The 15000-nt window shown below is 45.5% G+C and overlaps 2 protein-coding genes across 2 annotated transcripts in view; one reads left to right on the top strand and one right to left on the bottom strand.

The window, feature by feature from the left end:
• The first annotated feature begins 405 nt into the window (after nucleotides 1-405).
• Nucleotides 406-4182, top strand: psmd5 (proteasome 26S subunit, non-ATPase 5). Its single transcript, XM_076283365.1, has 10 exons — nucleotides 406-604; nucleotides 1189-1333; nucleotides 1433-1546; nucleotides 1704-1829; nucleotides 1924-2033; nucleotides 2234-2376; nucleotides 2820-3011; nucleotides 3195-3304; nucleotides 3427-3567; nucleotides 3824-4182. The coding sequence occupies exons 1-10, from the start codon at nucleotides 432-434 to the stop codon at nucleotides 4079-4081; spliced, it is 1512 nt and encodes a 503-aa protein (XP_076139480.1). The 5' UTR covers nucleotides 406-431; the 3' UTR covers nucleotides 4082-4182.
• A 239-nt stretch (nucleotides 4183-4421) lies between these two features.
• Nucleotides 4422-15000, bottom strand: part of nup188 (nucleoporin 188) — a 23138-nt gene continuing 12559 nt past the window's right edge. The window contains exons 33-44 of the mRNA XM_076284836.1: nucleotides 13304-13449; nucleotides 12786-12958; nucleotides 11963-12163; nucleotides 11595-11687; nucleotides 11143-11295; nucleotides 10331-10468; nucleotides 8640-8714; nucleotides 7455-7676; nucleotides 7066-7194; nucleotides 6920-6978; nucleotides 6387-6516; nucleotides 4422-5987 (exon numbers count right to left, since the gene is read on the bottom strand). Of these exons, the coding sequence (XP_076140951.1) occupies nucleotides 5808-5987; nucleotides 6387-6516; nucleotides 6920-6978; nucleotides 7066-7194; nucleotides 7455-7676; nucleotides 8640-8714; nucleotides 10331-10468; nucleotides 11143-11295; nucleotides 11595-11687; nucleotides 11963-12163; nucleotides 12786-12958; nucleotides 13304-13449 (1699 nt within the window). The 3' untranslated portion in view covers nucleotides 4422-5807. The remainder of the gene's footprint in view (nucleotides 5988-6386; nucleotides 6517-6919; nucleotides 6979-7065; nucleotides 7195-7454; nucleotides 7677-8639; nucleotides 8715-10330; nucleotides 10469-11142; nucleotides 11296-11594; nucleotides 11688-11962; nucleotides 12164-12785; nucleotides 12959-13303; nucleotides 13450-15000) is intronic.

Consider the following 15000-nt stretch of genomic DNA (forward strand, 5'->3'; position numbering starts at 1 on the left):
CCATAAAGCGCAAGCAGAATTTGATGGTAATGGGCTTAAGCAAATATCTTTAGCGGTTATTCAATAGTGCACAATAGCGAAATAGTGATTTGGAACACAATTCTGTCATGAGCCCAACGCTCTCTAGCGCCATCTACTGCCATAAAGGCAAACTTGCACTACTTAAAATTCATTTAATTTTCTAGCTGACGATTTTCCAAACCAACCTATTTCAGTTTCTGATACTGAACATTGTATCATCCATGCCTCTATAAGCTATCTATGTTCCCACAGAATATTAGATGTTAATTAATTATTTTATCTCAACCAGAGTGCGTCCATTGTACATGCTGCGCAAAGTTTGCGCTTTTTGGACGTGCTTCAATAAGCTTTAGCGTGTATTTCCTCGTCCGCCAGTGACGAAGACCTAACATAACAAACATTCAAGCATTATGGCGGCGTCCATAGAAAGTCTGTTAACGGAGATATCCTCATCTGAGGACCCGTTAGAAGGTCTCAGAAACCTCCGTACAGCCGTTTTAGCTATTCCTGTGAACAACTTGCGAGGAGTAGGGTCCGGCTCTCGGTTGGAGGTGATTTTTTCGCTTCTCAACACCACGGACAAGTGAGTTTTTAAGCACTGGATAGTGCTGAGTCAGATGATCATTCCATGCAAGTTTTGGCTTCTGTCAAATAACACTGAATGTGGATTCTTGTCAGTTTACACTGTGCCAGAGATGACGTTAGGCTACATATTATTCAGTGCGTATTATACTTATCTGTTAACTCTGGGTCTAATGTTACATATTTGTCTTTTCCCAGACTTATGTAACTAATTAAAGATAAATTATAGGAAAGAGAAAACAAATTTACCTAGCAGTAGCCTACTAGAGCTAGCGCTTTTGCGCTGACTGAGGCCAGTAAATATTGGTATTGGTAACATATTGTGCTCACCACCACACGTTTGAGGATAAGTTCATTGGAATTTTTGGAAATGGATTTAATGTGACCAATACAATCAGTAGCGGAAAGGAAAGTGACACTAGGGATGCCGCTGGCGAGCTTTCACTTACCAAAAACATGGCACCCTAGATCCTCTGACTTGTGGGCGGATCTGGTTTTGAGGAGTCGTATTTTTTCTTGTCCATGCACAAATCTGGGGGGACGTCTCAGAGAAATTATGGCGTTCTGTGTTTGACTACCTCACAGGGAGCAGATAGAGATCTGTGTTGAAGTTTTGGGGCGCATCCTGCAGGCCCAAGATCCCGCCCTCTTGTTTCACGCGAGGAAGTCTGCGCTCGAGAGCGGCCTGCAGCATCCGGACGATAGCGTCAAGATTCTCACTCTTACACAGGTGCACATAAATAGTTTACACACACATATAGATAAACGTATGGATAATTACATACATACACAAGTTAGGAACAGAATAATAAAATATATGTTTCCTTAGATGGCCCGGGTAGTGCAGAATGGTGAGGCTCTGACCCAGGTGCTGGCCTGTGAGGAGATCCTGAAAAAAATCATCCAGTGCATTGCTGCTGAGAAGATCTCTGTTGCTAAAGAGGTACAGACAGGAACTGAAGCTCACCTCTCTCTTTCACATATGCAGTCACTTACATGCTGAATCATGTGTACGAATAATATCCATCAGGTATGTGTGTTCAATTTGTACAGACTGTTGAACTTGTAACTGTTTGTGTGTGTGTGTGTGTGTGTGTTAGGCCATCTCTGCTTTGACAAAGCTGGCTCAGTGTAAGCCTGGGCTCGACGCTCTGTTCCGCGCTCACCTTAAAGAGCTGAAAGACGTCATGGCCTTCAGTGACATCGTCCGATACAGAGTCTATGAGGTTTGTTAGCCTCTTTGTTTCCTTAGTCAGTTACTGTAATGTACTCATTTCACAGTGTTTTGACTGTCTTCCCTCTCTCATCCTCTCTCTGTAGTTAGTGGTGGATGTGTCTTCTGTATCAGCTGTCTCTCTGGGTTATTGTGCCAGCAGTGGTTTCATCTCCCAGCTGCTGGAGGAGATGACTGGTGATGACATCCTGGTTAGGTAACAGCACACAGAAAAACAGACACACACACACACACACACATACATATATGCATATTTATGCACAAGTAGCACAAAATAGCATAAGCTCAATGGAAACCCTGCGGCTACCCTGGTATGTGAACAATTGTTTTCCAAATGTCTGTTCATTTCTGTCTTCATGCTCACGTTGGCATCTCTAACCCTCCCCCCCTCTTAAGGGCCACGGCGATAGAGATGGTGACGCGTCTGGCTGAGAGCCAGCATGGCCGCCAGCACTTGGCCCAGCAGGGCACCATGGAGCATATCTCCAACATGGTCATTGGTGCCGAGTCCGAACCCTTCAGCAGCCTCTACTTGCCAGGTCAGACTTACACTGTGTATGTGTATGTATGTGTGAGTGTGTGAGTGTGTGAGTGTGTGAGTGAGAGAGTGAGAGAGTGAGAGAGTGAGAGAGTGAGAGAGTGAGTGAGTGAGTGAGTGAGTGAGTGAGTGAGTGAGTGAGTGAGTGAGTGAGTGAGTGAGTGAGTGAGTGAGTGAGTGAGTGAGTGAGTGAGAGAGAGAGAGAGAGAGAGTGAGTGAGTGAGTGAGTGAGTGAGAGAGGAGGGGGAGGTCATAACTGATGAACAGTAATGTTTCTGAGGAACTTTTTTATGTCTCTGCTTTGTTTATGTCAATAGTTGGGTGTTTGAAAGCTGGCATCATGTGAGCTTCATATTGTGCATTCCTGTATTTTAGGGTTGGTCTTTATATGTAGGTTTTGTGTGTGTGTGTGTGTGTGTGTGTGTGTGTGTGTGTGTGTATCAGGCCTGGTGAAGTTCTTTGGGAAGCTGGCTCTGCTGGAGGGCCCTCAGCAGGTGTGTGAGTGCTACCCAGCCTTCCTCAGCACTGTGTTCGACATGCTGCTGGGGCAAGATCCCACACAGACCACTGTCGCCATGGACACAATCGGAGCCCTGGGGGCCACTGTGGAGGGCAAGCAGGTCCTACATAAAACAGGTATGTGTCAGGAGTGGGGAAGGGGTGACTTGTAATTGAGGATGTGCACATGTGTACAGATCTGTGTTGTTCCATGTTTTTTTGGGCAATGCATATAGGCCAGCTGCAGAATATTTTTCTTATTCAGATAGTGTACAATTACATTTTGAACCTGGGTCAAAAATGTTGTGTGTGTCTGTGCAGGGGAGAGGTTCAAAGCTGTGTGGGAAAAAATGAGTCAGATTGCTAAAGATGGGCCAACAGATATACGGGTGCGCTGCCTGGATGCCATTGGACTCCTCCTCTCGCTTCCTGTAAGTATGTGTGTGTGTTTGTGATCATTCCTGAAGGAATGTGTGTCTATGTGGTAGATGAACATGGTCTGACAGAAGCGTATTTCTTTACGTTGACCTTGTGCATGACTGATGTGTTCCAGGCAGAGGAGCAGACGGAAGATCTGTGCGTTCTATCTGAGACTTGGTTCTGCGCTATAAGTTCTCAGCCGCTGGAAACGTTCCGCAACATCAGCACACAGCCATTCCCTGAGCTACACTGTGGCGCCCTACGGGTCTTCACTGTGAGTGTGTTTGTGTGTGAGAAGAGAGATAACGCACAAGAGTATATACTCTACTTCCCAAACTCATTCAGCCATAAAATTTATTATTTCTTTGGTTAAGGTTGTTTTATCTACCATCTGATAGATTTATGGATAGGTGTTCTTTTTGTTAGAAAAGTCAGGCAGTGTTCCCGTAATCTGAGTGCATGTTTCAAAGGAAAGGGCACTTACAAGCTGTAATTCAGTTCTTAAGTGTTTGTTTGTGTGTGAAACTCAGGCCATAGCGACTCAGGCTTGGGGCCAGAAGATGATGATTCAGACTCCAGGCTTCCTGGAGTGGATTGTGGACCGGTCGTCAGGGATGACCAAGGAGGCAAAGGATGCCAAGTTTGAGCTGGTGGGGGCGCTGGCAAGCTCGCCCACTACCCAGGAAGTGCTCGGCTCCCACAATGCACTTCGTCTCAGGACGTATCTGAGGGAGGGCCCATATTATGTCACTGCCGTGGCCGCAGTGTCAACGGAGGGGGCAGAATAAAGCGTGTGCACACATACACCAACAATTTCCAATGCTGAATTAATGCTGTTTTTGTATTTCTGTAATCTTTGTGTTAAATAAATGGTGTGTGTTAAACTGGCTTTATAATGTTATCATTTGTAAGTTGTCCTGCTGGTAGGCTGTAAATTTTACTAACCACCAGACCACCACAAGTGGTGAGCCACTGGAAATGAAACTGCACGACGGCACTATCACAAGATTAAATACATTCTGATGAAAGTGCGCCATCTATTGGAGCTGACAATACTTTATCCTGGTGACAGTTGTACATGAAATCATGGAATAACATTTTTTTGTTTTGATCATGTCCTTGATTATGAATTTATGGAGGAAAAAACATTCCTGGCAAGTTACAGTAAAAGCTCCTTTACATGACAATTATTCAGTTTTATCTTGATTTAAACATAATTCTCACAAGATCAGCTCTCTAATTGCTGAAGACATTTCGTATCTTTGCACATGTGCTTGGGGATGAGCTGTGTTCACAGGGACCTGGGCTCAGATCTGACCTGCACTCATTTCTCGATGGCCTTCCCTATCTGTCTCTCCTACACATTTCCCATCTTGCTCCACCGGCCTATCCAAATATGGGTAAAACGACAACAAAAACCACACATGAACTCCATGTAAACAGGATGGATGGAGCTGCACAGATCACAGCAAGAGCTGCTGCATTGTATTCAAGTTGCTTCCATTTTCTGTTTCAGTGAATGAAGATTCAAGTCTGGTTTTAGTCTGGTTACTGCTCTATAAAAATTGTTTATTTTTTTTTTTTACAAACATACTGTAACAAAAAAACGGTTTCTTCTTTTTGAGGGTCAACATCATGCTTAGTATCATTCTTTTAGCTTCAACTTTCCATCAACACACACACATACACACACACACATGATAGATAAAGACAAAAATACTTGGAGTATAGGCAGAACATCACCAGGTGATGGTTGTACATGTGTTTTAGAGAAATTATAGAAAATGATGAATTCATGAAAGACAAACACACAAAAAGACATAAACAGTAACACAGTACTGTCGAGCCATGCCAACTTCCCCCTCTCACAATTTACATCAGAACATGTCTCGAGTACAGGTAACTTCTCATAGTCTTTCCTGACTGGTCATGTCAAACGGTAATGGGTACTGAGGATACAAACGGTGTTGGATGCAGCCTATAAAACTAGGCATGCCAAAGACAACGGTGTGACTGAGAAAAGGTTGTGAACATTGTGTCTAAGTGTAAAAACAAAAATCCCTTACATATCCACACGGAGGCTTTTTGAACTCAGAGACTGAGTGATCTTGGTCTGTGTACCACACACACACACACACACACACACACACACACACACACACACACACACACACACACACACACACACACACACACACACACACACACACACACACACAGTACTAAGAAAAACACATGCGCTTTGGCACCAAAAAAAACTAGGCCGGGCCACACTGACTGACTGACCCATTCGTCCATTCCATTCTCTAGGATATGAATCCCTCCATAGCCAAAGCACAAAATTCCCGACTACACAGAGACTGTAGCGGGTGAATGAGCGACTTGGTAAGATGACTCTCAGGTGACTGCTGGGCTGTATGGATGACTCGGAGAGGGGTTTGTGGTGTTGGTCGAGGGTGGTCGTTTTAACCCCAGCGTGCAGCGCGGGGGAGGAGGTGGTGGCCGTGGTCGTTGCTAGCGCTGGATGTGGCGCAGGAAGGCCTGCACCAGCTGCACCAGAGGCTCCTGGCCCTCGGCGGGGCCCTTGAGGCCGGGGGCGGGCGGCTTGGTCTGGGGCGAGGGCAGCAGGCCACCGGCCGGAGAGGAGGGGGAGCCCCGGCGGAAGAAACGGGAGAGGGAGGAGAAGAGCGTGCTCTGTAGGAGGAGGGAGAGGGGGAGAGAAAGAGAGAGAGAGAGAGAGAGAGCATGTGTATCAGCAGTTATCAGCATGTGTAGAAGCATTCCTGGTATTCACTTACATCATCACAACCAGCACTAATCTCAGACTGTGCACAGCTGGTTGAATGTTGAGCGAAATCTAACGCTGGAAGCTAGAAGCTAGAATATTTCTTGAGTTCACTGTGTTACAATTTTACATGCTGTTCTGAGAACAAAAATATGTACAGATTGCTTTTGCAAAGCATGCTTCATCAGAAGTTCCTAAACAGGATCATTATAAGGCCTCCTTTTGAACCATACTGGAGCACAATGAGTGGACTGAAACAGGAGCGTGTGTGCGCTGAGCTCAAGTGCGGCGGTGGCTGGTGTTTGTACCAGTTCAGAGCTGAGCTCCTGCTTGAGCCTCTGCTTGTCCCTGGGTGGCACAGTCGAGTCCTTCAGACAACGCACGGCCTGAGAGATGAGCACACACACACTGTTCTCCATCGTGAACATCAGCAGGGACCTGCGGGAGCGAGAGACAGAGACAGACAGAATGAGGAGACAGAGAGAGAGAGAGAGAGAGAGAGAGAGAGAGAGAGAGAGAGAGAGAGAGAGAGAGACAGAATGAGGAGAGATAGAATAAGGAGAGAGAATGAGAGAGAGAGAGAGAATGAGGAGAGAGAGAGAGAGACAGAATGAGGGGAGAGAGAATGAGGAGAGAGAGAGAGAGAATGAGGAGAGAGAGAGAGAGAGAGAGAGAGACAGAATGAGGGGAGAGAGAGAGAGAGAGAGAGAGAGAGAGAGAGAGAGAGAGAGAGAGAGAGAGAGAGAGAGAGAGAGAGAGAGAGGTGGTGTTAGGTCCACAGTGGCTCTTTAGGGAGTGGAGGTTTTCTCCTCTCTGGCCTCGGTGTGTGTGGTTCTCTTACTTGAGGGCTTGGGTTTCCTCCGAGGAGACTGCTGATGCTGGCTCCTTCTTCTTCTCCACCTACGCACACATCCAGAAATAGTTATGCACGTCTGCAGAAGCTTCATGGTCACACTACATGTAGAGGGTGTGTGTGTGTGTGTGTACCTCTCCCAGCATGTTGAGCGCCACGTTAATGGAGGCCAATAGGGTTCCAAAGGATGGTGCAGAGTCAGAGTCCAGCGCTGGAGAGAAGCTCAACACAAACAGAGTCCTGTACTCCGCCAGATCCATGCACTAGAAATACACCAGAACACAACAGAAACATTTCAAGTTTATACATGTGTGTAAGTGTTTATTCCTGATCTTGCTGTGTATGTTCCTGATTCTGCAAATGTGAATATTAGTCTAGTGTCTTTGTGTGTGTGTGTGTGTGTGTGTGTGTGTGTGTTCGAAAATAGAGTTTTCTTTTGAGCTTGTACCCTATGAGAATACCATTGCCTAGCTGAGTGTGTGTGTGTGTGTGTGTGTGTGTGTGTGTGTGTGTGTGTGTGTACCTGGTCGAGGAGTATCTGGCAGCAGTCGGGGGTGAAGTGCTGCAGCGTGTTGAGGGTCTTGCTAAGGATCTTGAGCAGGCTACACTGCACCGCCTGCACAGCCTTCTGCTCCATCTCCTCACGCTCGTCCGGCGTCGACAAGCCTTTGGAGGCGGCCGGCCCCGCTCGCTGAGGCCGCGCCACGGGCAGAGGCCCCGGGGGAAGAGCCTCGCCGTTCTTAGCCTGGCCAAGGACGACACGGAGCAGAAAATAAACGGCCCAGGATTAATCAGACAGCGAACATCACAGCAATCAGGAAATACAGCATAGGGTAGAGACCAGAATGTTTTTCCATTCGGTTTGTTCCGAGCAGAATCAGTATTTTAACGTTTCCGGTTTTACATTCCACCTTAAAGTGACTGTTCTCGAACCGGTTAGAACCAAATAAAAAAATGGTTAATAATGTGCCATGACAATATTCGGATGGCATAAAAATGTCCAGCCTATCTATTTATTTTGTATAGACTTGTTTGGTTTCAGGGTCAAACAAAAAATGCTGCCGCATTGGATTTTCTAGATGCCTTCCCATCTAAGCACAAAAGTTTAAAGGAGAAACTATGTAATTTTAAAGCTGCAGTTAACGCTTGCTAATAGCTATAGGCCATATAGTCTATGCTATTGGCTACAGGTCACATTAGCATGAAGCTAGCTAGCAATTTTCAACATTAGTTGTAGTTTACATGATGGACTCAATATTTACCTCCTCTGGTTGCAAATAGAGAGGGAGACACATTTTACTTTAAGGATAGTTCAGTCTGCAGCCAGCAAGTCCACTATCCAGACACGCGCAAACTCTGCACCAGTTATCAAGCAGAACATATTTTAATCGTTGTAATAATAAAAGAACAACAAAAAAATAACATTATGAACCAGTTACCATTATTTCAGACACGTTTCTGTTCCAGAACATTAAAAAAAAAAGTTTCTGGTTTGTTTTTGTTTCTAGCAATCGTTTCTGGTTTTCGTTTGTGGCTCAAAGCCTTGGTAGACGGCAGAGCTGAGTTCAAAAGGGACAGATTGTTGTGAACTGTCAATCATTCATTTTGTGTTGTGTGTGTGCACACAGGTGTCCCAGTGTGTGTGTGTGTGTGTGTGTGTGTGTGTGTGTGCGCACGCGTCTCATGTGGTGTGATCAAGTTCTCATACCTGGAGGTAGTGCTGCAGCATCTTCTTGCTATGTAGGAGGTATGTACACGTCTGACACAGGTAACACAGATTGACCTGCAGAGACGCACATACACAATGAGTGAGCAATCGGTCAGATTAAACATCCCAGACTGTCTTCCAAAATGGGTGGAGAGGCTCAGGAGATAATGTGAAGCCAGGAATGTGTGTGTGTGTGTGTACTAGTCTTGTCACGATACCAAAATTATGACTTCGATACGATACCTGCCATAAATATCACGATGCTCGATACTAAAACGGCGAAATCCTAAGATATCTGGAGAAGAAAGGACTCATACCTCCTCCAAGTGTATTGAGTCATTTGTGTTGAATTTGGTGCACTTTTGTAGTGTGTAGGTCAATTCTGGGTTCTAAACTTCCTACATAATTATTATTTTTTTATAGTCAGTAAAATAGTAGGCCTACTTTGTGTGATTAAGTCCTTTATTGTTTGTTATAGTTCATTTACATTGTGTTGTGGCAATAAAGTAGCTTTAAATAGCCAAACTAGGCTAGATCGATCAAGGTCAGTGTTAAAATGACTGCATGCAAATCACTGAATGCTATGCAGAGGGGCCTAATCTTTAGGCCATCTGATGTACAGTATAGGCTACCCTAGGCCTTCCCGTGTTCATGGGATTTCTTTGACAGTTGCAAAGGGGAAAATGTGAGGATAGTCTTCTTTGTGCCCAGTGTACAAGTACGACGTTCCAACCACTCGGGTCTTCGTCAGATAGGCCTACACCATTACCTGTTGCAATATATCTGTGTGCATTCCTACATTACGTCTATTTCTTTGATAACATGATTTGCTACCACGTACTGTAACAATAAGCCGCTATTATTATTAGGACTCAACACGCTTTGGTGGTGTTATGCTGTGGGCTTTAATTAGCGCATTTCGGGTAGCCTATCCTACATCTGGGCAATAATTATTGAACAAATTGCAGTCTACATGCCATGACAAATATTACCAGTAGTAGGCTGCTACTGACCGAACATGAAATAGATCGTTTACAAGTTATGGTAATGTTATTCTGGCGTGAACATTGCGCTTTCATCGCGTTAGCACCCTTGATTACAGCTCGTTATGTCTCGTCAAAATGATTACAGCTCTGTCTCGTCAAAATTCATTGATGAAGGAAGGTTCGCTTTATCCCAGAGAACCATACTCGTTTCACTTAGGCTAGACTAAAACATAAGAGAAGAACTTGGCACTAACCATGTAGTCGTGTTTTCTATAGCATATTCGTTAACCTGTCGTTCTTTGAACTCTTTAAAAATGTTGGGATATATCTGCGAGGTGTTTAGCCAAGTTCCATGCGTAGCCTACTGCTTTTAAATGACTTTGTGTACCTGATGGCTTGCCTTCACGCGATGTATCCGAAATAGAAATAGCACACCTTTTGTTTTATTCACAAGGCCTAGAACTGTCGGCAAAGAACTATGTTGACGTTGGCTGCGCACTCACTCACTCAGAGCTGCCTGCTTGACACGCCCACTTGCCTAGATGCGTGCAAGGAGCAGTGGGAGCAGCAGTTGACACAGACACAGAACGTTATTATTTTTAATAAAGTATCGATTCTAAAAACGTCTGAAATCGTATCGTTTTTTACGTGAAGGCATCGCGATACCTTTTTAGTATCGATACACCGTGCAACACTAGTGTGTACCTGGATGTCCCTGAGCAGCTGGGGCAGGTGGAACTGCCACTCTTTGGTGAAGACGGAGAGCTGCAGCAGGAAGCCCACGGTGTGGTCGGCCTCGTCCAGACACGCCAGAGACTGTACCGTCCGCACTGCGTTTAAACACTACAAACACACACGTGCACATTAGCGTACACACACACACACGTTTAAAGCCAGTTTTTATAAGGGTTCCTACACATTTTCCATTTCAAAATTCCATACTTTTTCCATACTCAAATTTTCAAACTTCTTGATACATTTTTCTGACCATAATTCTAGACATTGTCAATGGAGCGTTCTACTAGCATTGTGAAGAGCTGTATATTATTAACTTATTAGCCCTCAGAAAACACTTGCCCACTGTTGGATACTTTTCGTTGAGGAAGTGCTGTGTTGGAAGGTGCACTCACATTTTTAGTTCTCTGTAGATACAGCATAGCCTACTACATATGTTGGAGACTAGTGCACTGATGGCAGATGCCTCAGAAATCACCGTAAACAATAGGCTATGATTTGTTTGCAATAACAGATAATGCAGTATCCATGTCTTGGTAACTTTTACAAAATCAAAAAAGTCTACCAGTATTTTAGCCGAAAATAGCAGAGCTACGCAAACATACCAGTGCACAATAGCACACAAACGTTTACACTTACAGAACATTTCCTGTCACATCTCAGGGGCTAACAACATGGTGAGTAAACACCACAGATAGACACACATTCTTACATGTATGGCATAATTTCATTCATGTGACTAAGAACCTTTAGTTCTTGTGCTTACACACACACACACACACCTGTAGAATGCGTTCCTGGTGCACCCCTACAAAGTCGAGGGCCTCATTGATGAAGCTGTAGCGGAGCGTCTTGAGCAGGGACTCCATCAGACACACACACAGCCTGTAGACGCCAGGCCAGCATGGGGCATCCTGGGCACGCCGCGAGAATGCCTGCAAGAGAGAGTGACCTTTTCTTCAGCACCAACAGACAACAGGCTTTACCAAAGGTCTTTATGAATGGCAAGTCTTTCAACAGCATTAATTCATATCAAAGTAATCCTCACTATCAGCTCCAGTCTAACCTTTAGTATATGGGCAGTGCTGGGCTACAACTACCCAATTTCAAGATAGGAATCAAGCAAATCAATCAAAAGTTTCCAAAGTTACAAAGTTCCTAAAGATATTTCACTTACATAATTTTACTTTACGTGTGCATCTGTGTGTGCGTGTGTGTGTGTGTGCGTGTGTACCTGAGATGATCCGTTGGTTGGTCCCTCATACACGCTGAGCAGAGGCAGGCAGATGCTCTGCAGAACTCCAGCTCCTGCAACTGCTGCTGCCCCCTGCAGGACAAAGGAGCAAAACACACTTCAACATTCATATTTACTCATTTCACAGATGTTTTTAATCAAAGTGAGCGTGAGTGCAAAACGAGTGAGTGTGTGTGTGTGCAATATAAATGAGTGTGTGTATGTGCAGTATAAGTGAATGTGTGTGTGTGTGTGTAAGTGCAGAGAGAGACAGAGAGAGAGAGAGAGAGAGAGAGAAAGAGAGAGGATGGTGTGTGTGTGTGTGTGTGTGTGTGTGTGTGTGTGTGTGTGTGTGTGTGTGTCCACACCTGTGGCGTCCTGACGAGCGTGAGCAGCAGGTGCAGGGCGCTCTCGGTGAAGTAGAGGTTCTTCTTGGAGCGCAGGCTGAGCTCCAGGGCGCTGAGCACCGAGGGCAGCACCGGAAGCTTCCGCACCACCAGCAGCCACTGCTCCCCGTCTTCGTCCGCCAGACACAGCTCCTTACACAGGTGCAGAGCCAACACACACACCTGAGGGAGGGAGGGAGAGAGGGAGGGAGAGAGGGAGAGACACAGAAAGAGAAAAAAAGAATTGAAAAGATAGCAGCTTGGAAAAGCTAAAGTACTTCTGCTTGTTTTTTTTAACACACTTATCCTTCACAGGGCTATGCACACTTCCGTTTCAAATACCCAATAGATCTTATGCCTAATGGCATCATCACACTGGCATTTAGATTCAGCTCTGAAGGCATGTCCTTGGTTGTCAAGGCTTATATTGTGATGTTCTGATAGCAACCTACTTAGCTAACTACAGTGGCTAAATAACGCTGGGTTCTTCTAGAGAACTATGATGGTTTCAAAGACCACAAAAGGCCTGGTGACATAATGTTGTTGTTCAAGTTGAAATGTGTCTCTGGTGCTTGATGGTTCTGCCAGTGCATACACTGTGTGACTAGTGACATGATGTTGTTAAAGTTAAAATGATGACTGAGACCACGCTTAAAGCCTTTGCCAGTGTGACGTTAGGGCTAAGCATTGAGATGACTGCAGCTGTGGAAACAACATCGAGCATCATGAGGCAGAGGTGAGTAACCGGAGCCTCCAGAGAACCTGGCGGCCGTGGAGGACAACCCTGACCGGACGCTGAACTCACCCCGTCCCTTTGGTCTGTCTGGAGATTGCGCGGCGCGTCTGTCTCCATGGAGTCCTCCTGCACCTCAGCAATCTGGGTCATGTGACGTGTGCTGTCAATCAAAGCCAGCGCCTCATCCTGGATAGTCTCGCACACACACAGCAGCAACTGGGGCAGCTGGGACATCTCTCCACCTAGCAACAGACACACACACACACACACATTTAAATATTTTATTTGGATCGGCAAATACAGAGTACAATACCACAGCATCCAAACTGTGTTTAGAGCCAGTTATGCTATACAAAAAAAGTGCACACAAATTACAGTATAAGTAGAGATGACACCAGCTTCTCAAGAGTGTGAAAATACGTAATTGTGCACACAGAGAGAGACACACACACACAGAGACACACACACACACACACACACACACACACACACAGACACAGACACAGACACAGACACAGACACAGACACAGACACAGACACACACAGTAAAACTCAGTGGCACATGACATGAGTGGTGTGGTGTGTACCGTTGAGGCCCTGGATCTGCAGAGTGGAGAGGAGGCAGGAGAAGAGCTTGGCCTTGGTCCTCTCCATGAGTCTGGGGTCCGCCTGCAGCACCGACTCCAGCATCAGAGACAGAGAGGGCAGCAGGGGGGGCGCTGCGCCCAGCTCACTGACAACACAGGCCACAGGCTACAGTCACAAACACATATTCCCAATTCTACATCTAGGCCACAGGCTACAGTCACAAACACATATTCCCAATTCTACATCTAGGCCACAGGCTACAGTCACAAACACATATTCCCAATTCTACATCTAGGCCACAGGCTACAGTCACAAACACATATTCCCAATTCTACATCTAGGCCACAGGCTACAGTCACAAACACATATTCCCAATTCTACATCTAGGCCACAGGCTACAGTCACAAACACATATTCCCAATTCTACATCTAGGCCACAGGCTACAGTCACAAACACATATTCCCAATTCTACATCTAGGCCACACACTACAGTCACAAACACACACATATTCCCAATTCTACATCTAGGCCACACACTACAGTCACAAACGCACGCATATTCCCAATTCTACATCTAGGCCACAGGCTACAGTCACAAACGCACGCATATTCCCAATTCTACATCTAGGCCACAGGCTAGTCACAAACGCACGCATATTCCCAATTCTACATCTAGGCCACAGGCTAGTCACAAACGCACGCATATTCCCAATTCTACATCTAGGCCACAGGCTACAGTCACAAACGCACGCATATTCCCAATTCTACATCTAGGCCACAGGCTACAGTCACAAACGCACGCATATTCCCAATTCTACATCTAGGCCACAGGCTACAGTCACAAACGCACGCATATTCCCAATTCTACATCTAGGCCACAGGCTACAGTCACAAACGCACGCATATTCCCAATTCTAGATCTAGGCCACAGGCTACAGTCACAAACGCACGCATATTCCCAATTCTACATCTAGGCCACAGGCTACAGTCACAAACGCACGCATATTCCCAATTCTACATCTAGGCCACAGGCTATAGTCACAAACGCACGCATATTCCCAATTCTACATCTAGGCCACAGGCTACAGTCACAAACACACGCCTATTCCCAATTCTACATCTAAGCAACAGGCTACAGTCACAAACACATATTCCCAATTCTACATCTAGGCCACAGGCTACAGTCACAAACACACACGCATATTCCCAATTCTACATCTAGGCCACAGGCTACAGTCACAAACACACGCATATTCCCAATTCTACATCTAAGCCACAGGCTACAGTCACAAACACACGCCTATTCCCAATTCTACATCTAAGCAACAGGCTACAGTCACAAACACACGCATATTCCCAATTCTACATCTAAGCCACAGGCTACAGCAGTGTTTCTCAAACTTTTTTTCTGGGGACCCACTTTTTAAAAATGACAGACTATCGCGACCCACTCGTGACTGTGGTAGTTAACAAACTAGATCCTATAGAAAGCTGTTAGCTTTCCTAAGCTATATAAGGTATAAGGAACCAATGAGATAGACAACCAATTTTATGTTATTGTGTAGCTTAGTACCCTGGGAGTGAGACAGCTACTTTTTGAGTCACTCCTTAGAGCAGTGGTTCTCAAACGTTTTCTTTCATTCCCCACTTTGATCAAGGGGGCATTCTCGAGCCCCACCTGTCCCTCATCGCTCT

Source organism: Alosa pseudoharengus, unplaced genomic scaffold (genome assembly GCF_046254945.1).
Source record: "Alosa pseudoharengus isolate Yale_2024_CS ecotype anadromous, Long Island Sound unplaced genomic scaffold, YU_APseudo_1.1 YU_APseudo_1.1_scf_14, whole genome shotgun sequence".
NCBI classification, from domain to species: domain Eukaryota; kingdom Metazoa; phylum Chordata; class Actinopteri; order Clupeiformes; family Clupeidae; genus Alosa; species Alosa pseudoharengus.